The sequence below is a fragment of the Juglans regia genome, chromosome 10, assembly GCF_001411555.2.
Source record: "Juglans regia cultivar Chandler chromosome 10, Walnut 2.0, whole genome shotgun sequence".
NCBI classification, from domain to species: domain Eukaryota; kingdom Viridiplantae; phylum Streptophyta; class Magnoliopsida; order Fagales; family Juglandaceae; genus Juglans; species Juglans regia.
Window position 1 is genome coordinate 35,366,347 of NC_049910.1, and position 27,685 is coordinate 35,394,031.

The window sequence follows — 27,685 nt, forward strand, 5'->3', positions numbered from 1 at the left end:
GTCCAGTTTGTAGGTACCAAGTCTCAATACCTCCACGCTAGCTCTATTATCCACCTTGATATCATGACTCCCAGTTGGAATCCTACGATACTCCACAAAACTGACTTGATCTCGTACTATGTACTCGGTCGCTCTTGAATCAACAATCCACACAGGATATGAATGAGCAACCATCACATGGCTAGTTACAAAAATAATGCGAGAATAGTCAGAGTGTATATTCTTCAACTCAATGCAGTCACGAGTGAAGTAGTCTTTCTTTCCGCAGTTGAAGCACTCTAACTTTGACTTTTTCTTCCCGCGCTTGCCTGTCTTCAAACCTCATAATTAATCCACACAAACTTGTGGTTGAAGTTCCCCTAAACATCATCTTTAGTGCTTGCCACATCTTCTGGGCTGTGTCATAGGCTTCAAACTTATACATGAGATCATTGTGCATACTGCTTAACATGATAATGCGTGCACAACGGTTCTTTTTAGCCATTCATCGTAGGCATCTTGATTTCTTGTGTTGGTCTGAGTCCTTTTTTTCGTGCTCATTAAAGGAGTGAGTTAAGGCATCCAAGACCTTCTACTCATCTAAGACATATTAGATCTTGCTATACCAAATGTCATAGTTCTCCCTATCTAGTTTCTCCCATTGTTTAAATCGGCAATTATAATCTTGGATGCCATTTCACTGTAAAATGCGCAAAAATGGATATTACACACACACCTAAGAAATATACCGCGTCCATCCAAGTTAGAAAAAAAATAATACAGACATGTCGCAAAATCATAAATTCACTATGCTTTATAATCATCTATTGTGCCACAATGTCTAATTATTAATTTCTAACCTAATTTTTGCGCAAATTTAAAAATTCTTTGGGAGATAAAATCCAAATGAATCTCAAATATACTCTCACTATCTTAAGTAGTCATCTAGCCCTAATCACATGTAATGATAGATCCTACTAAAATAATAGTAACCTTTTGGGCTATTCTACAAGACAACTACTCAGACTATGACAACCTGTTAGGTCAGTCTACAAAGATGGTTTTTTTAAGACCATTATAGTCTATTTTTCTTGTCTCATCAGTGTATTTACAGTTCTTATTGGGGTTACTGTAATCCTTTGACTATACATTGAATTTACAGTTCTTATTAGGGTCACTACAGTTCTTTCAACTTATCATTCATACTAACAACACTAACTAAGACTAGTTAGTGGGAACTTACTATTTTATTACTAAAAAAAATGAAGGCTAATGTCTAAACATTCAAGCCTAATATACATAGTTGATAAAATAAGCATATATCCACATGTTCATTTCACACATACATGTAATCACATTTAATCTAAAATATTAAATAAAAGATCACATGAAATATAACAATATGGATTAACAAAAAAAAAAAAACCTGTATCTAAACAAATAAATCATGCAAGCTTTTTTTTAAAGAGTAAAATGTATAATAAATACATTTATAAACCCCACCTAAACCAAGAGAAATTTGTAGCCCAGTGGCTCGCCCAGATTGGTTTTATGAGGCGGTCTTGGGTTCAAAACCCAGGTGTACCACTTTCATTGTTTTATTTTTAAAGAAAAACAACTTTGGGCTTATAAACACTGGGTCACTAAAAATTATCCCATCAACTTTTTTTTTTTTTTAAAGCATAATGGGCCGAAGGGCCCAAGCCCATTTTAGATGACATAAATCATCTTCAACCTCCACTAGGGTACCATTCATATGATTAGTACACACACTGCGGCCGCCACAAACACACACAAGCAACCGCTGTCGTTGTCGTTGTCGTTGTCGTTGCTGAGACACGGCATTCCTTCAGCACCTGGTTGGCGCTACACCACCACAGTGAACACTGCACCACCAGCAGTGCGCGCAACACCACTATGGTCCGCAGTGTAGGGCCTGCAGCACCCCAGGGTGCATACAACGCCACCATAGTGAGTGCGGCACCGCCAGCAATGCACATCGCAGTGCACGAAGCACCATTATGGTGTGCGCTGCACCTGGGTATGCAGATCACCCCAGGGTGTGCCCTGCACTTGGGTGGACGAGACACCACCAGAGTGCGTGCATCACCGTTGTTGGTGCAGGCAGCCAACAGAATTTTTAAAACTAAAAAAAATATATATAAGTGGCACTCATTGCAGTTAAAATACATGCGAAAAAATAGGCTTTCTGTAAACTGGAAGCAACTTAAAAAAATACACTTTAATACCAATGTAAGTTTGCACAATGGAATACCTCAAACACAGCTTATTGAGTTGCTCCACAAGTCTATCCAGCCTAAACAAATAATCTAGCAAGTCTCAAGCGTCTCCTCTTGGTGGTGAAGTGTACTACGTAGAATAAAGTAGAGTAACATTCAATACACCCACAACCTAGATACTTTCTCAAGAGAGAATAAAAATATAGAGAGATTTTGTACTTTTTAGGATTGTCAGAGAACCATCTGATGGGGACTATATATAGCCTTTCATGTGCATCACATACGGCTGGCCTTTAAGGCCAGCCTTTAATCCCTGCAATAAAGTCACCACTGCCACTTTTATTCTCAAGCATGTAACGCATGGCCGTTACATGCCGTTACGACATAGGAGGGGTTTATCCATGTGGGCGCTCCTCTATCTTACACAAACACAGCCTAGAAGACAGCTCATGCTAGAGTCGGGATTAAGTTGGAGTTCAAGCTTTCAAAGACCTGAGGAAGATTTCACATTTCGAAGGTTTGCTTTCCAAATATGGGCATAGCAATGCCATCAACACCAAAGGACAGTTGATGGAGTCCCGATCCGTTTGGTGATCTAGTTCTTTTGGCGTTAAATTGATTTGTTCCATCTCAATTGGTTTTCTTCCTTGAGATTTTAGAAGTTTTTGATGGAGGATTGAGGGATTAGCAAACAAAGATGTGGCATAGAAAGATTTAGATTGTTATTTTTTTCTCTTTTTTTTTTTCAAATATGGGTAGGAATCTTTTGCATCTCAATTTGTTTAAAATTTCAGAAATGGTATTTGCACTCATAAAGTGCGTAAATGCCGTGCACTTCTTTAAAACAAAATTGAGTAAATATAAGATTTACATAAAAAAATTAATTTTTTAATAATGGATTTCACTTTTTTTCAAAATGAATGTGCGGCTTTTGCACAACTCATAACTGTATCTAGCATTATTGTTGAAATTTAATAACTAACTTAGGGGTCAATCTCATGTTGGATGGTGTAAAATCCGGATCAAATCAGCCCTCAACATTTGATAATGTCATCAATTATACCCATTATTGAAATAATTCTAGATGCATTTGAGAATGTGGTGAGAGTTGCGACAGTATTTTTTTAGTAATTTACCATTGTTTTCTTGTTTTCTCGTTACTATTCAAGTGAGCTTAGCAAGGACCAATAGAAAATTGGATCTAGAAATACTTAAACCTTAATAAAAGTAATAAAAGTAATTAAATTAATAGAAAATCATTTCTCACTAATAAACCTTAATAAAATAAAACCCCTTAATCAAAGAAACAAGTTAATGCAAAATTGGAGGGGAAGAATCTTTAGTGTTGATTGGGTTTCACTATGATAGGTGGTGGGTGAGGGAATTGTGGTTGTGTTCACCACTTTATATGGTTACTATTCAATTTTACGATTAAATGTAATCTCTCTAAGCCTGTGGTTGTGGGTTTGGTAGATCATCAACTTCATGTATTTATTAATTTATTAATGAAGCTACAGTGGACAGTACACTTAGGGTCTTGTTTGGGGTTGTGGTAAGACTCTTAAAAAGTGTTTAAATAGTCTTAAAAACTCTTTAATAAAAAAAAAAAAAGTTGTTTGAGTGTTACATATTAAAGTACTTTTAATCTCAAATAAGTTAAAAAGTACGAATGTACTTTTTCAAATAATGCGGAACGTAATTCGAATTTTAAAAAGACTGTTAATGGACAAAAATATCCATACAATTTTAAGATAATTACAACTTTTAAATTTTCATGGATATGGTCATAATTTCTAAAAATTCAAATAATTTTCATTTCTACCTCGAAAATTACTTTTTTAATTTGTTTTCAAACAAACATAACATGTTTGAAAGTACTTTAAACATATAGTTATTAAACAGTAAATAACCTTTTAATAGTAAAACTTATTATTTAATTTATAAGCTATAAGCCCTAAAACTATAAATTATATTTCTTACCCCAATCCCTAACATGCATTTAGTTAAAGCTTGGACAGACTCCTCGTGCAATGGAGGAAGCTCTGCTCAGAACTTTTCACATCGTCTTTTGCCTAAGGAGTCGTTCCCCATTGTTTCAGTGAAGTTTTGTGTCTCCTCCTGTCCAAGGAAAATGCTCTTTGGATCGGTCTGTAATGATGAAGAATTCTAAGCTATTGTGCAAATTGAAAACTGCAAGGGCATGCCATTGCTACTTGAAAAAAAAAAAAAAACCAATAAATACGGTTTCATCTTTCTTTCTAAGGTTCTCACCTCTTTGGTTTCAATAACCTTTTAGTTGCTTTGTTACAAAAAGGTACCCAACTTTTTCTGTTTGCTATAATGGTACACATGTTGGATTTTCCTCTACTGGTAGGGGTTTAATGCAATGGGATCCACTCCATCATCTCTTGTCCAGACATGCATGTTTGTTGTATCATATGCTCTCCCACAAGGTTGTGATCATACTTCGTACATTTTTATTGTTGATGCCTTAATGACCTTCACTAATGGTTTTAGGAAGATCATGGCATCTTTGTTGAACTTAGATGCTTATGAAAGCCAAAAAATTAACCATAAAAAAGGTGTATTTCTAATGCATATATATGTACCAAGGTGCAGAAAGCTCTTGGTGGCTGAAGCAACAGGCTTTGTTGAAGGTTCTTTGCAGAAAGTTCTTGGGCCTTGCTTGTTTTTGCATATGAGATAAGATAAGTTGAGATAAAAGTTGAAAGTTAAATAAAATATTATTAAAATATTTTTTTTTAATATTATTTTTGTTTTGGATTTGAAAAAATTGAATTATTTATTTTATTTTATGTAGAAATTTAGAAAAATTGTAATGATTAGATGAGATGAATTGAAAAGATTTGTGAAAGTGAACGAGGCCTTACTTATCTTGGTAGGGGGCAGCAGGGCCCCAGCCCACCCCGCCTCCGTATGGCGGGGCGGATTACCCCGTCCGCCAGATGCAAGGGGCGGGTGGCCCCGCCCTATATAATATATATAATTATATATATAAGTATTTCTGTATATATAAATACATAAACCCCAGGCGTGAAACGATGTTTAATAACAAATGACTTACAAAATGACGTCGTTTCGTTATTTGTTAAGATCCACCCCCCCCGGCGCGAGCCCCGTTCTTCTCATTTCTCTCATCTCTCTCTCTCTCTCTCTCTTTGAGTCTCGCTCCCTCTCTCTGCATCTCCGATTCTCGAATCTCCATCGCCTTTTAAGAATAAGCAAACTATAACGTCGTTGTCTTGAGCAGTACGCTGTCGCCATAGCCTTTCGTCTTTATCTCTGTTGCCGAAGGTAAGAAACAATGTTAAAGTTTTATTTTTTGTGATTTATGGAATGGAGATTGGAGGAAGGATGATGTTTAATTGAAGATGGATGATGAGATTTTGTGAATTGTGTGCTTTGGTGACTTGATTGTGCATGTGGTTTGAATCGTTGATGATTGATGAACAATGTGTCACTGTGTGTGCATTATTTTGGCAATTTCTGTTAGCATCGTAGCCTCAAAGTCAACCTTTAGTACCAGAGGACATGTATTTGATTCATTTCAGAGTTCATTAGCTCTTATCACTGTAGAGGATGTGATTTGCACGCAGATTGGATTAAGGGAACTTCAATTCATGTTCCAGATGTTCTTGAGCATGAGGAGGCCGACGTCGAGTAGGATGGTGGTGATCAGTCTGGATTTGGTAATCATGAGACTTAAATTTCATTTTTTAATTTATTTATTTTCATTTAATTCATTTCAAATTTAATTGTTATAGTGATACATGAGACGGCGTCTACGGCTACCTCCGATGTAGTATGACTTTCTGTATTGAACCCACCATTGCCATAGTTTGTACAATTTGTTCCTTAATTATTTTTTGCATTTATAATTTTATATAATATTTTAGTATCTAATTATTTTGTTTATATGCTTTTTAGCTTTTATATTCTCAATATACATATGTTGAATCCAAATGATCGATCTATGCTCATCGGCCTAATCTTCATCCCAAATTCCAATGGCCGAATCTCATATTGGTTAGTACTTTAATATTTTGCATTTTAAATTTTTGTTTCATTGTTATAACTTTATAATTCTAATTCGTTTTATTTTTAACTTATTAATATTTTAGGTTTTATAACTTATTAACTTTTATGATCTTGATTTTTAGTCTTACAGTGGTCGACACAACTCACCACTCAGTGAACTCACCGCCACGGCGCCACCCCAAATTGAAATGTTATAATTTTGTTAATTTACAATTAATTATAATATTGCTAGTACAATTTGTAATATTTATTATTTTTAGATGAGTTTGTAATATTGTAATAGTTTATTAGTTCTCTTAATTTGTATAATTGTAAGTTGTAATAGATTAATGCCTTAGTGATGATTATTAGTTAATTAGTTAATACTTAATAGTATTAGTTGAAACTTAGTATATATTTAATAGTTCTATCTATGTATTTTGTTTTTTGTTTTCATTTTTTAAATATATTTATATTTTTTAGTTAAATTATGGGTCTAAAGTGGTTCAAAAACAGATTCTAAGCCATTAATGACCCATATAACTGAACTGGGCCGAAGACTCAGTAGGGGCGGGGGCGGACGAATGGAGGTCCACCCCCGCATCTCGGGCAGTGGACGAGGTACCCCACCCCCGCATGGATGGGGGGTGGGGTATAGGGAAACATTTTCCACCCAAGCCCATGCGGGGGCGGGTAGCACCCCTCAATTGAGTAACCACCATTATGTTTGAGTGACTCTTCGCAAAGCTGAGGAAAAAAGTGGTTGGTTGGAAGGGGAGTCTCCTTTGGACACTTACTCTCGTATAATCTTTTCTTTACTTAGTTTCTATACATATTTTGTTACCATTAAATCTTCTAAAAAAGGAGTTGGATGCGATTCGTGGAAAATTTATTGAGTTCTTTTGGGGTGATACAAATCATAACACTAGAAAGAGAAAAAAAGTTCCTCCCGTGTTTTTACTTAAATTTGAGGGTCTCAAGTAGAAGAGATATAAACACATAAAATGTGTCCTACAATATTTATTACACGTCTAATGTTGCAGGTATCAATAAATATTGTAATGCCCACTTAATATGTCTCTCTCTCTCTCTCTCCTACTTATAAGAAACTCAAGGTTGAGAAAGAAATTCAAGGGATCAGGGTCCCTAGAAAGAAAATAGATTTATTGGCTTAAATCTACATGCCTTTTAATGTGGGTGAGCTGGATATTAAAAATTTGGATGATGTCTTGAGTAGTCTACAATGTAACTAGGCATGGAGTTTTCTTTACTATTTTTCTCATTGGTCAACTCTTCTACGATAGAGATATATTAAGAAATATATGCCACAAGATTTAATTTTTTAAAGTCTTATCATCCTTATTTATGAAAATCTCTCTAGCTAACGAAAGTTACACTGTAGTGCATCAATAATGGTCTTTGAAAGGTGTTTATTTCCCCAAAGGCCACAGGTTGGAATACTTATAAACTCAAAATTATTGACAGCCCTCCTCTTATACGTTTGCAAGCTCCATTTTCTATTGAAAAGGGGCTTGAATTCTATAAAATGAAGCATATAGTTGATGGCTCATTTACCTCCAAATCAGTTTGCCTCGTTTATTTTCGCAAATGAAATAAGATGAGTTGAAATTAAAGTTAAAAGTTAATAAAATATTATCAGAATATTTATTTTTTATTTTTTTTTGAATTTAAAAAAGTTGAATTGTTTATTTTTATTTTGTGTAAAAACTTAAGAAAGTTGTAATGATTAGATAAGATGAGATGAGATGAGTTGTGAAGAATTGTGAAAACAAACGAGAAGTCTTTTGAGAACTCACTTTTTTGTGTTTCCTTTCTCTAAACTAATTTGCAATTCTATCTTCCCTACCAAAATTGCATTTTTTTTCTCTTCGGAAGTTATGGCACTATGGTGTTCCTATTGATCAATGTATCAAGCTGGCAATTCTTATGCCTTGAAGTACACAAGTTGTGAGCAGAGTAACATTGAACATCTTTTCATGATTTCAGCATTGTTGCTAGTTTATGGCAGTATTTCTCTTCCATCTTTGGCTGCTCGATCTTCAAGTGTCGAGCATAGTTTGAAGGAAAGGGTATGTTTATGCTGGTCCTCTTTGAGTTATGGTTGGCAAGAAATGTTGTCAAGTTTGAGGCTATTTCCCAATCACTCAGTCTTATTGTTCAAAATAGTTTTGAAGTGGCTTCATGATCTTAACTTTCTTTTTACACCTAGCCAAATTGTCCATTAGAGAGATCTAATCATCTTTGCATTGGATAAAGTTGTAGTACCTAGTTTTAGACATCTAATACCTTTATGAATGTCTTTTGAAACCTTGTCACTTCAGTCCTTGGGCTATAGTTTAGTATATAAGCTTGGTTTTGAGATTTATTGTAATTTAAAGTTTTTACTTGTAAAGTATATCCCTTTACCATAAATAAAGACAACTAATAAAGGAGTATCGAATGTGATTATCATCTTTTTTTCCTATGAAGTCATGGCGTTAATGTCATAATCATCTAATCCCTAAAACTTGAATGTCTAACTTGTACCCTATTGCTAATTAACTTATACATATAAAAACACCATCAACTTCGACGAAAATGTGTGAAAAGACAAAAATATCCTCGATATTAGAAGTAAGTGACAATGAGATGGTAATTCATGGGCTCTAAGAGACTAACCTTAAGGTAATCATCTCTAGAAATTCAAAGGAAAGAGAGGGGAAGACTAATTATATTACAAAAGGAATCTATATAACTTAGAGCCATTTTTATTCTTTAAACCATGGGGGCATGCTGCATAGCCTTGAGCTTACCTGCTTCTGTTAACGATAGTAGTAATGGTTTTTCAAAATTAGTAATCCATCTTCTTTTCCTAATAATATCTATCCAAATTATACCTTCCTTTTTAATCTTTGATTTAAAATTTCAGGAGCTACTTCACAAAATAATCACAATTAAGGGGATAAGATGCACTACTAATGTGTCTCCCCCCACCAACCCGCGAATACTCGCAATTGGTTGTGCTAAGGAATGATAATTTGATTTTGACTTTATTGGAGAGTTTTTAAATTGATTGTGTGTTCAAGAAATTTCATTCTTGTGAGTTCATATCATGATTACTACTTCGGCTTAAGGCCAAACCAAGACATTGGGCGTACTCGCTCTTGTTGGCTCAAATCCTTCACTTCATTAGGTTAGGTTTGGATAGTGAGTTGAGATGAGATGAAAGTTGAAATTGAATAAAATATTATTAGAAAATTATTTTTTAATATTATTATTGTTTTAGAATTTGAAAAAATTGAATTGTTTATTGTATTTTGTGTGAGAATTTGTTAAAGTTGTAATGATGAGATAAGATGAGACGAGATGTGTTGAGATTAACTCTCAATCCAAACCGAGCCTTAACTGGCTTTTCTAGAAGGTCCGAGGTTTGTCTTGACAACTAGTGGTACAAGCCATTATGTAAGAGTGAAAAATGATGTAATATACGGGATGGTAAAAACACTATGCAACTATATTATATGCTTGTTGTCGGCATGCAGTATTTGTTAGTTGTCACATTAAATTGCATATCAAAAAAATCAAATATTTGATTAAATACTTCTCAATTTTGGACCAAACGACCACCTTGTAGTTAAATGTCCATCTAAACACACTCGTAATCAACCATAACAACAAGCCTGGTAAGGCTGGTATAGGCTAACAATACCATAACTCTAATGGGTTATGAAGAAAACCAAGTAGAGAGAGCTTCTTTCTAAGAATATGTCACATGTGTACTTGTTTTGCAGGCAGATTATCTTTCTGGAAGACAATCCAATCAGATCCTTATACATGTAAGATGTAAAAGAGAACCAGAAGTGTATGTTGTGGTAGAATTTGAGCCACCTAATGGTTAAAGCTAGCTCTAAAATGGAATCAATACATTCACTCTTAGTTCATAGCAAAAACATAAGCTTAATCGGTCATATAATCCAGATTAATCAATAAGAAGATTACTTAATGTTAATGTTATTGGCATATATTTATATGCATGCAATTGCATTCAATGTTTTAAAGGACATGTGGGAACCTATTTTTGAAAGAATATAAGGTTGCTCAGATAGTTGTAATCTGGAATTTTAAATATCTAGCCATTTGATTGGCTTCATCACATCAATTGTAGCAGAGGAGCTATTTACTATTGTGATCAAAGTGGATAAAGATCTCTGTTGTGTGCATTTTAACAAGAAAAACTTTGCATTGAGGAAGAAATACACAATCATGTACAGATTCTGCAGCCATAGAAAGATAAACAGATGTCTATAACATTAAATGGTGCTTATTGGTTCCTTATGGCTATATTCTAAGCACTTTTGTTACATAAAAGTAGAAAAATCCTCTTGGGAAAACATTACTATGACCATTTGACTTTTTACCTACAATTAATTCACTATTTTATCCTATGAATTAAGCATTCGTAATCTATACATTTGATGCATAAGGATGAACCAATTTCATATTTTATAAGCATGACATGTTTTTCCATGTGTTATGTCACACCTCATATACTTAAAGAATATGTTCAACTTCGACGACATTCGAAGCGATGGTTTAATATCCGATTCTTATCGAAATTTTGCGATTCTTGAAGTAATGGGTTCCTTCACTAAACTAGTTTCATATGAGATACAAAAATCCCAATTTGGTTCAAAGCATTCTCTTAAAACCGCTCAAAACCACCACAACATCAAGAGAAACCCTAATCCTGACCATTGCAGCTTCAAAACCAAATTACTCACAAAATATAAATCTAGATAACCCATAAAACATACCCATTGGAAAGCTTAGATAATTCCCTACAATATAAAAAAAACCTCATTAAAATCCAACTGGTGTAGCCCAAGTTATGCCTTGATCAATCCAGCTTAAAAGCACACCTAAACATACCCCAAGATCCATCCATCCCTAAACCCCCTGTCCTCCCCTCCCCTCCCCATCTAACCTTTTCTACCGTCGATTACTTTTTATCCAATGGCTCATATTCAAATTCTCAAAATGGAGCGATCCGTGTGCCGAGCCTCTCCACCAATCGACGCTTAGCTCCTGGATATTGCCCCCACGCGCTCGACTATTTAAACACTTCCATTTCCGTCATCCTCTCACACAACGAAATTACCAGTAAACGTAGACGCATAGATCTAAATCTGTCTTCGAGTCTCTCAGTCTTATCCTCTCCCGAATCCTCATTCCCACCCTAGATTTCCTTATCTTTCGGCGTTTTCCGGTCCTGCAATGGCCACCGAAGAGCAACCCACCGTTCCTCTTGAGTCCGCTCCAGAGCCGGAGTCCACTGAACCGGCAGAGGGTAAACCTGCCCCCAACAAAGCTAGCAAGTCGAGGAAACCAAAGGAACCCAAAGCCAAAAAGCCTCCCGTACCGAGAAAACCTCCATCTCATCCTCCGTATGAAGTGGTATGTATTACTTTTAGTTTTCGAAAGGAATTCATTTATTTGATTTGGATTATGCGAGTCGGATCTAATTGTGTGGTTTTCGTGGCCTCTATTTGCAGATGATTAAGGAAGCGATTGTGACGCTGAAGGAAAAGACCGGTTCGAGTCAGTACGCGATCGCGAAGCTCGTCGAGGACAAGCACAAACAGCTTCCGCCGAACTTCAAAAAGCTCTTGTTGTTTCATTTGAAGAAACTTGTGGCTTCTGGGAAGCTCGTTAAAGTTAAGAGTTCGTACAAGCTTCCATCTCCGAAGCCAACTGCAGCGGCAGTCGAAAAGAAGAAGCCGGCTACGGCTGTGAAACCGAAGCCAAAAGCAAAGCCTTCTACTTCGAAGGCCAAGGTAGTGAAAGCGACGTCTAAGGCTGCGCCGGCAAAGTCTAAGTCTGCTGCGAAGCCGAAACCAAAGCCTAAGGCCAAGCCAACGCCAAAAGCGGCTGTGAAGCCCAAGGCTGCTGCTCCGAAGCCGAAGTCTGCTCCGGCTAAGGCCAAGCCTGCTCCGAAGACAAAGGCCGCTCCGGCTAAGGCAAAGGCGGCTCCGAAGCCAAAACCTAAGGAGAAGCCGGCTAAGGCTCCAAGAACATCGACGAGGACCTCTCCCGGGAAGAAAGCCCCGCCTCCCAAGCCGGCAACGAAGAAGGCAGCAGCAACGAAGAAGGCTCCAGCTAAAAGCGTGAAGCTCAAGAGCGTGAGGTCGCCGGCGAAGCGGGCCACAGCGAAGAGGGGAAGAAAGTGAGAGAGGAGAGAGCGTAGGTGTTGGTAGGGGTAGTCTCGAGCCTAGGTGTTTTATCTTTGATGGTGTATTTAGATCCATATATGGCCTTGGAAAAACAATTTGAAATAGTTTTCAGATGTATTATTATTATTGTTCAGTTTTTTTTTCTTCTTTTGCTTTGTATTATTCAGTTAAGTTGGTTTCTGAAGAAATCGTTCCTTTGTTCGCTTTCACTGTCGCGGTTATAGTTCTCCACATCAAATTGGCTGGATTAATCTGGAGCGATGCATATTATGTGCATTCTGTAATAGTAATCTCACATGATATATCTCTTTCTGGCTAGGTTCATCTAATTTGGTTGAGCAATTGAAGAAGAATAGTTGCACTTTTGCAATGTGATGCTAGCCAGCCATTGATAATTAGGGTTTCTGCGCAAACCGGTGGCATTTCTTGGTTGCAAGATTGGGATTCAAAACCAAGCACTTGTTATCTATGTTTCGATCATCCAAGACTTACAGGTACTAATTTTGATACTTGTTGAATTTTGTTCTGCTTGTGTTGGATTGCTTGAGATATAGTACAACGTTGCGCTCTGGTCTTGGCCTAGGCACGAGTCAGGGATGAACTGGTTTTAGCCACTCCGAATTGAGATTTTTTGCTCCACGTATTTGTTGTGTGAAACCGAAACTCATGTACATAAAACCTAAGTCGTTTTTGTTATCATTTCAAGCTTCAGCACTTTGTATACCGTCACTACACCGTGTGAGATGTTGTCCTTAGTTTCTGTTATTTATTGTCTATGGTCTGGGAAGTCTTTCTTTTGCCATATGACCGAAAGCTTAGGTTAACCAATTGTTGAATATGTTGCATTGCATTAACTGGCAAGTATTTTTTGTCGACAATTGACTGGGGCGTAATGGGGAGATTGCCCATTACAATCCATCTAATATTGTCTGATATGCATATTCACCTGGAATCGCTATTAGTATTTTTGTAGACTCTTCATACTGATTATTTTTTGTGTGTTCGTTTCTTTTTAAATTGTTGATCCTGGAACATATGTTCTTAGTAGATTAAGATAGATACATGGATCTTATATAGTTAAATTGTTGATCCTGTGAATAGTTTGGATCTCTGCATTAATTACAATGAGATTATATGTTATGTCCATAGCTCAAAGCTCTTAGAGCTATAGAAAATATTTGGGTAAGAAAAAACTAGAGAATTTTGATTTGTTGATGACTACGCTTGGGAAAGCAGTTGATGATTGAAAGTTAGAGCAGAGCATGCTGCCAAATAGAATCTGCAGACTGCAGTTAACGCCTTTACCTAAGAGAAACAGAATTTAGATTTGTGTTTGTAAAAGTTTTCTCGTTGGTTGTATGCACAGATGTGCACACTCATATATGGTGATTACAAGTTAAGTATGTGAATATTTGAAAGCTACAAATTGATAGGTACCATCTGTTGATATGTTCAATGGATAGTAAGTTTAAAAACTTGAATCTTGGGTTGTTACTGAAGAATCTGGAGAGGATTTATCATCAATATGTCCCTGCAAGGTTAATTTTGGGGGAATAGATGCTGCGAATAGTGAAACAAGTTTGAGACAATGGTTTGGTGAGAACATTTGCAATCTGATCTTTACTGGATATAAACTTGACAAGTAATTACTGTTGGCTAACCAAGTACCGAACAAAGTGGAAATTGATTTTTATATGTTTGGTGAGGGCATGGAATGCCGGGTTGGTGGATATGAGTGGCTTTGGGGCAGAGGAGACTGGAAAACAGAGCTCACTTAGGAGAGATTGTATTCAGCTTCAGTGCTGCTGCGGGCAATCACAGCAGCCTGCCCTTTGCTGCTGGCGAGAACTCCATGAAACTTGGTTGATACAAAGATAAATGCAGTAAGCTCCTGTTGAGCAGCAGTCATTAGAGCTGCCAGCCTTGTTGGAATCGGAAAATGCTTGGAAGGATAGATTGGACTGTTTGGAGAAGAATGGGCAAACATAAATGGTGTGTTTCATATATCGAAAAATTCTTTTTACAGCTTGCCAATGTTGCTAGATAAGGCTGGTGCATGAATTGACACACGCGATTGATTGAGAAAGAAAGGTTTGGTTGAGTGAAGGAGAGATATTGGTAACCTCCAATGACTCTATTGTATATAGGCTGGGATTGGAAAAGGGGCAGATAAAGGAGTAGATAGATGCCATTGGGGTTGTAGAAGAAGGTTTGGCTCTGTCCATTTTACTGCGATAGAGAAGATCAACTATATACTTGCCTCGTGTGAGGAAGAGATCGTTAGTTGTGCGGGGAGCTTCAAGATCAATGAAAACATTGAGATTTTTGATAGCAAAATCAGCATTAAGGAGCTTAATGATGGAGTCTGCAGTTGCTGTGATGGAGCCTGTGAAGGGGGTATCATCAACATAGATTAAAATGTAGACCACCAAGGGCAACTGAGATGCACATTAAGACTGTTCATTCGGGTCGTGTTTTTTCTTAGCCCAGTCCGGAACCCAGATACCAGATTTTGGATGCGGTTTTTGGCCCAGGACTACCTGGTCCGGAAATTGGATTACTTTACCCGAACTTATCTGGTCCGGATACAATAATAAAATTTGTGTATTGGGTACCTGGTTTCTTTTAAAAAAAAAAAAAATCCTCATTGAACAACCCCCCCTCCCCCCATCATTTGGCTCTCTCTCTTTCTCTCATTCAAACCCTAGATGCCCTTGCTTAGAACCTCAACCATCCTCTTATTCTCCGCCCGATTGATTCTCTTATTCAAACCCCCATCGAACGATCTAGCTCTCTCTAGTCTCTTTCTCTATCTTTGTTGCATTGAAACTCTAGCCTCCTGCATATTAGTCTGTCTTCTTTTTTGTCTCCTTTGACCCTCTTATTCTTCTTCAACTCTCCATTTTCTCATTCTTCTCCTCCTTCTACTCACATTTTTCTAGCTTTTGTTTGGCAAACTGATGGCTATGGAAGTGGGTCACTGAGTTGCTTGTGGGCGAGAGACTGTGTTTTTGTGATCCACGGCCATGGTTCGGCTGTTCATCTCTTTGTTAGATTCTTGATGGCATGTGAGTCACTCTTCAATTGTATCTGATTGTTTCTTTTATTTTTTTGTTCAGTTTGTGATATGTTCTTGGGAATATTTGAGGAACGGTTGTGATTTTCTTGGGTGAATTTTGTGATTTGGTATCTCCGGTAAGTCAGATGATTTGATGGTAAAGATCTTCTGGAAACAGATTTTGGGTTTGTGGGTTTTGTTTATCGGTACCGATTTGTTTCTTTTTTCTCCGGAGTTCTATCGACTGAAGAAAAGTTCTATCTCCCTTTTTTTTTTTTTGAAACGAGTAATAGCCCCATTTCATTGAAAATGATAACATTTGGCCCCTCGTTCTTAACACTCTTTGAAACTTTTCATATTTTTTTATAATTCCTTAAATGTCCTTGTTTCATTTCCCTCTTTCATTTCTTCACCCACTGTCTGTTTCCAAAAATTTTTCATTCACCAAAAAAATGACCACATTGCTTACTTGATTATGAGTATTAATTAGTGGTTGGTTGGTGCCTGCATGATGTAGACTTGGATGGTTACAGATCGTGAGATGACCCCGTTTATAGCTTGTGGTCATATACCCACTGTTGTTATGTTATTTTGAGGGAAATTTGCCCCAAAATGATAACTGGCCTCGCTTTGCCTGCTCTTTGTTATAATCCACCATTCACTTTGCTTTATTTTTTGTTGTTGGTTTTATTTTATTGATCTTTTCTTACACCCTCTGGAGTCCTAGTTATGAAAATGGTGTGTCCAATATTTTCTAAAAGACCAATTTCTATGAAATGTCTTTTAAGAAAGTATCTCTGGTTATAACCCAGTTGATGTGGCTTTTAATAATAATATTTTGTTTCTGTAATCTTGTTTGGTTGATTGTGGCATGATTACTCTGCAATTGTGCAATCCTGCACGACTTCATGGGTTTAGGAGGTTGATCTAGGCGACCAATGAGTATAATGGATGTTTCTGTACTCCTCTTTATAGGGTAGATAAAAAAGTATTAGCAGTAATCTGTTTAGATAAAGGTTTGTTTTTCCATTATTGGGATTTGGGGAGGAGGCACTGTCGTTGAATTCAATGGAAGTCTTTCATTGTCTGCTCAAGTGCATGGCTCAATTCTTTGGAACATACACTTCATGCAAAGATGCTTATGATGTGTTTTTTATACTTGCAGTACTTGCTTAAATTTTTTAATTTATTTCTTCAAGTTTAGATATTCTTAGCATCAATTAAAGGATATTTGCCTGTTGATCCTGTATTAGGCTTGCAACTCGTCCAACTTGCACTACTTTTTGACCCGACCTGACCCGTCCGCATACTCAGATAGAAACAACCCAATCTGTAATATGCGGGTCGGGTCATTTGATATTCACCGATTCTGAGAAAACTTTCCTAATTCCTTAGTCGTCTTCTTTTTTATTTTTTTATTTTTTGTAGAGCTTTACCCCGAGGGGAGCCCTTCCAGAAATTCTCGACGGCCAAGGTTGAACACACGCTGAAAAAGGGGTTTGGAAATAGTTTTGAACCAGCAATAGACGCTCCTCGGTTAGAACCTCACTAGCTGCGTCATTGTCCCAAGTGCAAAGATAACCCAATTCCTCAGTCACAACCAAACAAAAATCCCAAATTTCTCATAAGCAAAACGAAAATCTCAACAAAATCCAATGCCATCGCAACGTCGTTTGCATAAAATACTTCGATGCAGTGTCGTGCATGAGCTTGAACGAAGAGCTTTGCTTGTTATATTAGAGTCCCATCAATGCCCACAAAGATGCTGTAAACGTCATCGTCACGGGCTTCGATGCCTTTATGTTCACGGGCTCAGCAGATTGAACTGTCTTGTTCAGGCTTTGTTGAAACAAGAAAATGCGATGAACTTCTGGGAACGCGAGAAGAGGCAGAGTGAAGAAGAGGAAAGGTCGCCTAAGTTGGGGAAGGGCAAATGAAATCTATGTAAAATCTTACCTGATTAATGGTTATCTAATGTTAGTTCAAATGAAACAAGCGATTTGCAATCATCGGTGACCAACAAGGGCGACTTGGTTGCTAGGTTTGTGTCTGAAGATCACACTGAAGTGTTTTATTTTTGTAAGAGTTGGGTGTGCCCGTTATTTATCGGGTTCGACCCAACGTTGATGCAAAACCGTTCTCTATCAGATGGATCTCATCGGGTCAGACGGGTTCAACGGGTATTTTGCATAGGCCTATCCTGTATCATCAGTGTTATTTTTCTTTTTCCTACACAACTTAATGGTATATTTTCCTGCAGTGCATGCATGGCCCCAATTGTAAGCTAGGCAACCTTTATACAGGTGGCAGAAGAATTCAGGAAGTAAATGTATTGGGTGGATTCATCCTTCCTGTTTGGGGCTCTTTTGAGAAGGCCCTTTCTAAGCAGGTAATCTGGCCTGGGTCATCAATAGATCTGTGATGATTTTGTAATTTTCAAAAGCAAAATGCGTTTTGATGTTTTGCTTATACAAACAAGCTTATTTGAAATAATAGGACTTTTGCTATCTGAATTCTTTTCTGCCATTATGCTATGTTTAGAGTTATTCACTCCAGAACTTCTTGGCCTGTTTCTGTCTTTTTGACCCTCGTTTTAATCTTCTGCACACTTACTCTTTCTAACCATAATAACTCAGGGTTATGTTAAAATTCAAGTATGTTACAAAAAGTTCACTTTTGTGTATTCCACCAAGTCACTAATTCCATTGTAGTTGTACTGTTGTCCATCCTTTCAGATTTTTATCATTTAGTACCGTATCGTTTGGTTTGATAAAAGAACAGGTGCAACCTATTAGTCAAAGGGTGGAAACCCTTTCCGCTCATTTTTGTGGAAAATGTTGTGTCATTGGCATGAACCATGCGATGAAGAAAGGAACTGACTTGAAGCTTTTAAAACAGTGTCAGATCTATACCCATAATTGAAGAACAATGGTGGATAATCCTAATTGCCTTCTAAATTGAAATTTTAATAAATATAAGAGGAAGAAAAACTAGAGTCTTGGGAAGTTCTATGTTAAAATAAAGAATAAATTTTATTATTATATGTATTTGCTTGAATTATGCATTTGTTAATTGAAGGTTTTTTGTTTTTGTTTTTTTTAATGCATTTGTTACTTTCTCTTCTACCGTAATGTGCTTGGGTTTCTTCATTGTACTTGTAAGCCTGACCTTCTGCTTTCAGATTTCTGTCAAAACATAATATAACTCTCTACTTCCCAGTTTTCTGCACGAATGACTGAAAGTTGTTCAAAACTTTTTTGTTCTTTGTAGGATCTCTTTCAGTCCAATCACATGACGTTGTTATTTGGTGTGAGAAAATCATTGATGGAAGACCATGCTATTGATTTTGTAATTCATATTTTGTAATTTTTTATTTTGTAATGTAATGTATAAATAATAAATAATGTAATATGTAGTGGATTGGATTGTGTTGCATGCATAGATGGATATTGGATTTTTTTTTTTTTTTTGTTTTACATGCATTTTAATATTTTTAGAACACAAATGTTATGCGTTTCAACTTGACTTAGAATATTATTATTTTAATAAAATAAAGGCTTTTATATATAAAAAAGTTATGCTTTGAAAATTTTTGTTTTGAAATTATGCGTTTCGTCTTGATTTTCAACATTTCGTTTTGAAATTTTTTATATAAATATAGGCTTTTACATAAAAAGAATTATGCTTTTAAACATGGATTTTTCTTGAAAATCTTTTAATAAAATATGCCTTTTTACTGAAAAATTTATGCTTTTAAATTTATTTAAATATGAACTTTAAAAAATAAAAATATGCGTACAACCTGGTACTTGGATTTTCTGGATTTCTAAAATCCGGATTCTGGGTATTTGATCAAGTCATAACCCGGGCTAATTCGAGCTAGAATTCAGCCTGGGTTTGAATCTCGGGTTTCGGGGTCGAGTATATCCGGTATCTGGTCTAGATCCTGGATAAAGAGTGCTATGCACATTGTCTTTTCTCTTGTCATTATAATTGCAGATCCTTTTGTTTCGAATATCTCTGTCAAGAAAAGCTTGAGAGTTTCTGGGACTCATAATAATGCTGCACGTAGCTGAGATTGGAAGCAGTGTAAGTGATTTTTTTTTTTCATTTATCTATTTTCTAAGAGATAAATGTTAGTAGATCTTGCAGAATTCCAAACTTCTCAGGTTTTCAAGTGTTAGTAGATCTTAATAGTAGGCATTTATTATTTGGAAACTGTACTAGTTGTTTTTGGATATATCTTTTAATTACTCGACAAGATACAGTTTGGAAAACCATTGTGACTTTAGTTGTCAACTTCTTCTCTAGTCCTTTGAAAGCTTGGACAGCTCATTGAATAATTTTTTTGAAAACGGCAATTTCATTTAAGTCTATGTATGCTCTGGATATTACCTATTTTGCAGGAAGTGATTGAAATAGCTCAGGTGGTTTATTTACATTCCTACTTGTGATGTTGGGTGCCCATTTTCATGAAGCATGGATAATGCTTACGAGTCTTGTTAATTTCTGACGGTAGTAGAGCTCTGGAGACCATTTTTCAAATTATGTTGTAATCGGTTGTTCATGGAACGAAAATAATGGATGCACATGGAAGGTGCTGTAGGCCTGTCTGTATATTCAAGTAGAATACGCAGCCACTCTGCCAGCCAAAATAGGTAAGCCGAAGAAAAACGGAGTGGGAGCAGCTTGTAGATGGCAAGACGTGCTCATCACTGAAGAAGGGATGGCCTTGGCTATAATGGAAAAGTGGACTTTCTCATGATAAAAATGTTGAATGATGATTCACATTTGAAAAATTCTACCATCATCTTTACACCAGACATTAGGGGTGGAAACCAAAGGTCTTGGTGCGGTTCTAGTTCTGGTTATGGTCCAAAATTGAAACCGTACCGATTTATTGAAAATACCAATATCTTGATCGAAACTAGCCGGTGAAGGGGAATAAAATCGTCGACGTCGATCTCGATTTTCTTCAGTTGGCTTGCCGTTGCTGTCGGTGGCTCGACGAGAGAGAGAGGAATGAGGGAGAGAAAAACACCGATTCAGTGATTTACATTTCACAAAATTGATTCACTACAAAAAGTTAGAAAATTTTACAACAAATATTACAAGATTGATTTACAACAAAATCAACAAAATAATAGGCTCAGATGATGAGTAAAAAAAATTTAATTAGTTTAGTAAGAAAAAAAATAAGTATGGTGTGTAGGATAACGAGTAGTAAAACTTTTTACATTTATCTCACACCCATTTCGGCTTCTCACATCATTTTGATGTAATCTATCAAACTTTGACAGTCAAGGGTTGTATTATTTTGATAGTTAAAATAAATTTTTATTAAATTAAATAAATAGGCGAAGCCTAAATATGAGGACCTAAATACGAGAAAGTATATAAAATGACATCTATATACAAGTTAGAATCTAGAAATAGATACCAAAAAATTCATTGAAACTAGCTCCGTTGAAGACAATAACATAACCGTACAAGAATAAGGCGTGGAAAACAAGCATCCAAAGTGATTCAAAGAGTGCGTTTGATCTTCAAATCTTTGAGCATTTCTGTTTAGCCAAATGTATCACATGAGGCATAAAATAATTATACTCTTTTATGGGTGGGTAAAGACTCCTTTCATATTTTAAACATTTGCCAAACTTTGAATATTACGCATTAAATCAATTGAGATCATTTCAGACTATGCAAAGTTCACTTTTAGGCTGAAGATAGCTTCAAAACAAATGAGAGCTCTAAAAAATTGAACATGACCATGGTTCGTATATCCATGTCAGATATTTTGGGTTCGTCTTTCATTTTCCCAAAGCGATGTATTGATAATTTACTAGTAAGAAAGCAAGAAATGGCCAAAAAGATTGATATCTTTGTTTGCAAGAGACGTACACTAAAATACAAGAAGAAGAGAAATTGTAGAGATTGCATCATAAAAAATGAATCTGTATAGCACATGATAAGACAAATATGGAAACATGGAATACATTATGTTATTTACAGCTGGTCTTTAATTTTGCTGATCTGTGGCTTGATTCTGGTATGAATGCAAAGATGCTGATGAGCTGGAGCTGTCTGAAGAGGTCTGGCTAACATTAATAACGCAGCATGATTTCATTAAATGGAAAGTAGAATTTTGAAGAATTGTGGATAAAATGAGTGAGAATATGGTTTGGACGAGTGCAACCGAGCCATATGCATACACCAGCTGGAAAGACTGACTATAATTACCCTATGACTACAGCCATTTGAAAGAGTGATTATGTCATTGATTCATAAAAGTAAACCTATGCCATCCGCAGCCACAAGTATTTCACCAGCTTTTTAAATTCACATTTTTTTTCCAATGCTTGATGCTGTTTGTTTAACATTCTTGTGGATGGTGTTTCCTATATGATTTTGAATGTTAATCCTGTTCATGCTTATTTACATTTTTCAGTCTCCATTTCCTGCCGTGTTTCATGCTAATTTCACCTTAGGGAAATACTTTAGCAATAAATGAATTATACAAAAATAATCGTACAAACTAATGTGGTTTGTGGCATTTATTTTTGGCTTATTTGGATGTTGAACTGAGTTGAGTTGAGTTGAGATGATAAAATATTGTTAAGAATTATTTTTTAATATTATTATTATTTTGAGATTTAAAAAAGTTGAACTGTTTATTATATTTTGTATTAAAATTTGAAAAAAGTTGTAATGATGAATTGAGATGAATTGAAGTGGGTTTAGGAACCAAACGAAGCCTCTCACCTGCCTGTGTTATTTAAGTTTAAAATAAGTGAAACTCTGTCAAATGCAAAATGACCTGCGAGCATGCAAGGAGAAGTTGCTGCTGCATATATATATATATATATATATATATATATATATATATATATATCGTCTGGATTTAAGATCAACAACGCAAGAAAATGAAATTTCAGACCTTGGAATGAAGATAAAATAAAGAAGGAAAAATCAAAACTTCAACTGTTAAGAATAAAAAGTCCTCCACGGAGCTGTTTGTAATTCACGAGGCAAGTCTTTAGCTACTATTATATTTCTCTATTTATTTTGTTCAGCATGTTCATCTTGGATCTAGGTGCTCCTTGTGCATTGTCATTACTTTTATTGCCAGTCCTACATTAATAAGATAGGTATGATTTATGAGCTTAGAAACGCATTAGTATTTTGTCTTACTTGCTATGGCTATGGCTGTGATTGTTTTTGGTTTCTTTTCAGCAAATTTCAATTTTTAAACAGCTTTATATCCACGGCTTTTGATAATCTGAGTCACCTGCATGATCAACAAACAATGCTGAGGTAAAAAAAAAAAAAAAAAAAACGTTGCTGAATTATCAGTTTTCAAAATCTCAACACTGATCTTTGTCTTTAAATGGATTTCTATGTATAAGCTCATCAATTAAATACAATAAAGATTAATATTCTTTGCAAATATAGACATTTGACACTTTTTTCCAGCCCCTGTTCTCAAAGAAGTTTCATACTGTAATGGCCTTGCACCCTTGATTTTTCATTTCATACTCTCAATTCTCTGAATGCAATACTTCAGTTCCTGTTGAACATTCAATCTTGAAGGTGACAATACTATGTCTTTCCAAATCGAACCAGCTTCGCAAGCTGGGTTAGGGTGCTTGTAAAGTTCATATATGGACTTGGCATTGTCATTCAAATTACATACCCTTTTTAAGCAATCAATTTCTTCTGGATCAACCAGCAACGTCCTGTCTCTGTCTTTCCACCCTATCAACTTCAGAGCAATAATAATATCAGCATAACATGTTGAATTCAACACACTTGTTGTAAAAACATTCTGCTATATATATATATATATATATATATATATATATATATATATAGAACTCAACTGAGATTCGAGCCTTGGTTGGTTTAAATGGAATTCTGTTCTTGTTACTACGGAAGATGCAAGAGGTATAATGGGTGTACCTTTGGCGGGCCTTCCAAAGCATTGGTGCAGTATAGCCTGGCACTGTCAACCAGCTGACAGTATGTTAGGAATGCACTTGCAAATCGCTTGTGGGATTTTAGTTGTGAATTTACTCTTACAGCTCTTCTACACATTATAGCCCTCCTGTTTTGAAATCCCACTTTGATACATCAGTCTCAACTCTCAAGAGAGAAAAACACTTTTACAGAAACTAAAATTCAATACTGTAAGACCACCAAAATGTATTCTAAATACCTTATGCCTCGTATAACAGCCAGATAAGCATCACATACAATTCCAAAAAGCTCAATCCTGTATGGTTTTCTCTTTTTGCCTCCAACTTTCTCTGGTTCTTCATCTTCAATTTGTTCCCAGTAGTTTTCTATTACAGTTCCATCTTCATTTACCCTGTAACCAGCACCCATACGATAACGGCGGCGATGAACATTTCTTGCCATTGTTATTGTCTGCACAACAAACGGATGCCAAGAGAGGGTGCCATCCATGATCACATCACGCCCTTCATTAAGTGCTGTCACCAGGAGGGATGCTGCTGCATCAGTAGATGATTGGTGAACCTGTTTGAAACAATAATTATGGTGTCATCCTATGGAGCTCATGCTAGGATAGACAATGATCAATGCTAATGATGTAACGAGAAGCATTTGAAGTATTGTGTAATCAGGTTTGGTTTTACATCTGAAGTGGTGCTAAATGGTGCAGAGAGAAACAATATCAATAATAAAGTAGGTAGTTTGGGAGGGGGGAATTATTTTTTTGGGGGATTGTGGGGGAAGAATCTTATCTACCAGTTCAGCAGTTTGGAGCATGTCAACATGTCCATGACCTCTGGAACTAAGGGCCCTATAGATGACATCTGATTCTTTGAAGGCGTCCGCCTCAATTATAACTGCATTCCCTGCTGCTCCTACCCAGAATGGCCTGTTCACATTTCATCCACCAACAATCAACATTAGCTCTTTGTTTCTTCTTTTATTGCTTCCATAATTCTAAATTCTATCATTTTTTAAGGCTACATACATAACAAGATATAGATATAACAAATATTTTAAAAAATCATATGTGATAGTTAATTTAACCTTTCCTATATATTCTATTACTTATCTTCAATACTGAATCATGGAACTGGCAGAACTTCTGAATTCTTGAATTTTATCCTATATATAGCCACTTTAAGCTATCTCTGAGTTTTAATGTTAATTTCACATTTGTCGAAAACTCAGCTACTTTAAGTTTTCCACGGATAGTTCAAAGAGTTGATACAAAGGGGAGAAAAAAAAATCCAACCGAACTAATAATTGTGACATTGCTGCTTCATCAATATTGAAAAAGAAAATTTTAATCTTTGGCGTTGGAAAATTTCAACTGTGAATTTGATCTTAAGAATGAAATACATTCAATAAGGCTTCACATTTGACTTTGCTAGCATGCTATAATCGTGGGGTAAAAAAGCATCTATATATATATATATATATATATATGTACTATCTGGTTTGCTGACAAGCTCTTGCTTCTTTCCCCTTGAAGTTTTAACTTTGTTAATCAAAACTAAAACAGAAACAATCTTGGAGCTCGATAGAGAGAATTCTAAATCAGGTGTGACTTTTACAAGATATACATACATACATACATACATACATATACATACACACATACAAATACACACACACACACATGTATATATGCATATCCACAAACACACTTCTTTGCTTCTGGAAGAATTTTCGACTGATCTAATGATTAGGATATAAAATGTACAATAATAATGTTCATACTCTTTGAGAATGTCTTGAAGCACAGTGCTCTTCCCAGCTCCCATCCCACCACCCATGAAGAGGATGACTGGACTCCTATCGCTGTGTGCCACCGGAGCCATCACCTCAGTACATCGCGAGTCATCATTCATTATCATTCCCATTGCTTTCAGCTCCTCTACTAATGTGGTGAACACTCTAGCCACCTTCAGATTCTTTGTTACCCTCTGAAATCTCTGTTCCCTAAATCAAGAAAAAAGGGAGAACAAGGAAGTTTCAATCTTTTTTCCCGCATTAAATAATGGTGGTAATAATAAGTGATATAATGCGGGGACAATGAAATAATGGTGGTTAGAAAGATGATGAATAACATTTTTCCTGGTTAAATTTTCACATTATCTTGACTGCTTGCGGGGAAACATTGGTAGTTAGAGAATGACAAGTAGATGATTTAAATAAGAATATAGTGCCATCTTGATGTGTTCTTTGATTGCTTTTCAATGATCATGATTGCGTATTACACAATTTCATCATGCATAGCAATATTTGTGCCCATAAAGGAAAGGCCGAAGCTAAAAGAATGTTGGCATACATAAACCAAAGACAGGAAAAGAAAATGGTCTTTCATTATTGCATCAGTGTTAATTTAAAACAGGAAAATATATATAATCATTTCCAATTTGTGATATAAGCTTGACATGTATGGTGAGCAGGAACTTATTTTGCCAAGCACAGAAACATTCAGTTAAAGCCAATTTATGGGAACTTGATGTACTTGATTTGCCAAGTACAGACACATTCAGTTAAAGCCTATCATGTAAAATATGCTTTGATGTTCTAATATTCACATTTCATTCCAAAATTTGCTAGCACTTTCGATTATAAAAATAACAGGGATGATGTGAGTGATAGCCACCTTGTTGCTGCCATGAAAATGTGCTTCAGCTTCCTTTTAGGCTCAGGATCAGAACTCAACACCTGAAGTTTTGCAGCATTGTAAGTAGAAAATAACATTCTGTTTTTGTTTTTTGTTTTTGTTTTTTAAATATCTGTTCCAAGTCATTCGATCTCAGATACCTGACTAATCATAAGATCAGCATGGCTCCAATGGAATGCAAAGTAACTGAGAATGCATCTCTCAAACTCCTCCACAAGCTTCACAAAGAGTGAATCTGCATCAGGTTGGCTTGAAAAGAACGTATAAATATTGTCCTCACATCCCTCGGATTTCCTAATGTACTCAGAAGCCAACTTGCATAGCTGTGGACACTCTCGTCTGTCCCTGAATCCCATTTGCCTAGCTGTAGATAAGGGAAGAAACACAAATTACAACATGATCGAATTGGTCCAGGGACATGTCAATGTCTTAAAAAGGTTTGTTTTGTTGCTATCAAAGGTGTCACATTGGAAGCTGTGGTACTGGGTGTTAGATGCTCCACAATTTTTTGATATTTTTTCTGGAAAATCACTCAGATCACATGATGATTACCTACATAATGTGGAAACCTTTCTAGCTTTTGACCATTTCCTGATGAGTTTGATAATCTCAGGCGTGGAACGACTTTCTGATCTCTTGGCTTCCGAAAACAGTAATGCACGGTGGCAGCAACTATCAAACCAATCGAAGAGGCTACCAAGATCTGTGTGAAGGTGGGCTTGGTGTCATGATCTGAAGCAAAAAAAAAAAAAAAAAGAATGTGAGGAATGATATAATCCCAAGAAATGATGCATTTGAAAAACGATAGTCGCTCATGACAAGATTAATTTGCTCTTTGTGGCTTACCTTTCTGCATGTCTGTTTGAAAAATCCAGAAAAAAAGAAAAGAGAAGATGAGGATTTTATCCTTTTAAATTATGCTTATAGTTAATTATTACACAGATAAACAATCCTTTTCCATTGCTGTGACAATGTAAATGCATCATGCATGTGAATTAGGTGAACTCAGGAATTTTGCAGCAGATTCTAAGATCAAGTGGTGACTCGTAAAAGTAGTGGGTCAACTTTTATGTGCATGACATGTAGCCTGATTCTCCATGGCTCTCGCTAGTCTCTATTTATATTTCAAGAGGAATGCTAGAGCCACAAAGTGTTCCTACAAAAGTGACGTTATAAACTGACTTGGCATCGTGCCAAGTCAGCTCCAAAATATATATTAAAAAAAGAAAAAGAAATTTACCTTCTCCATTTTCATTTCAAAAGCAAATCCATTACAGATCTCTCTCTCTCTCTCTCTCTCTCTCTCTCCAAACAGAATGAGACCTGAATATATATTGTCATCAACTGCATGTGATTAAAGTCGTTTGTAGATTAGGCGCATGCAGTCTCTTGCCACACTTTAAGAAACAAATGCAGTAGGGTTGCCAAATCTGTTGTTGGATTCTGGGTTCCATATTCATATAATTCG

General features: G+C 36.1%; 2 protein-coding genes and 1 non-coding gene across 3 annotated transcripts; 1 reads left to right on the forward strand and 2 right to left on the reverse strand.

Annotated features, from left to right (window-relative positions):
• Positions 1-11,396: 11,396 nt before the first annotated feature.
• LOC108979639 (histone H1-like) lies at positions 11,397-12,696 on the forward strand. Its single transcript, XM_018950347.2, has 2 exons — positions 11,397-11,711; positions 11,810-12,696. The coding sequence occupies exons 1-2, from the start codon at positions 11,532-11,534 to the stop codon at positions 12,482-12,484; spliced, it is 855 nt and encodes a 284-aa protein (XP_018805892.1). The 5' UTR covers positions 11,397-11,531; the 3' UTR covers positions 12,485-12,696.
• Positions 12,697-16,973: 4,277 nt separating this feature from the next.
• On the reverse strand, positions 16,974-17,124 carry LOC118349805. The gene has a single exon (XR_004802719.1). It is a non-coding gene; the product is annotated as a U4 spliceosomal RNA (small nuclear RNA).
• Positions 17,125-22,898: 5,774 nt separating this feature from the next.
• Positions 22,899-27,265, reverse strand: LOC108979636. The gene is made up of 9 exons (XM_018950344.2): positions 27,064-27,265; positions 26,770-26,949; positions 26,358-26,581; positions 26,197-26,258; positions 25,302-25,523; positions 24,315-24,447; positions 23,761-24,083; positions 23,505-23,649; positions 22,899-23,307 (listed from the first exon to the last, which is right to left on the reverse strand). Exons 1-9 carry the CDS (start codon positions 27,071-27,073, stop codon positions 23,071-23,073), a joined length of 1,536 nt encoding a protein of 511 aa, XP_018805889.2. The 5' UTR covers positions 27,074-27,265; the 3' UTR covers positions 22,899-23,070.
• Between the last annotated feature and the right edge of the window lie 420 nt (positions 27,266-27,685).

Excerpts from the sequence above, each read along its gene's own strand:
- LOC108979639 (XM_018950347.2), top strand. The coding sequence starts at position 11,532 with ATGGCCACCGAAGAGCAACCCACCGTTCCTCTTGAGTCCGCTCCAGAG. Across the intron at positions 11,712-11,809 it reads CTCATCCTCCGTATGAAGTG|ATGATTAAGGAAGCGATTGT; the intron begins GTATGTATTACT and ends CTCTATTTGCAG.
- LOC108979636 (XM_018950344.2), bottom strand. Across the intron at positions 23,650-23,760 it reads GCTGTTATACGAGGCATAAG|GAGGGCTATAATGTGTAGAA; the intron begins GTATTTAGAATA and ends ATTTCAAAACAG. Across the intron at positions 23,308-23,504 it reads CTTTGGAAGGCCCGCCAAAG|TTGATAGGGTGGAAAGACAG; the intron begins GTACACCCATTA and ends ATTGCTCTGAAG.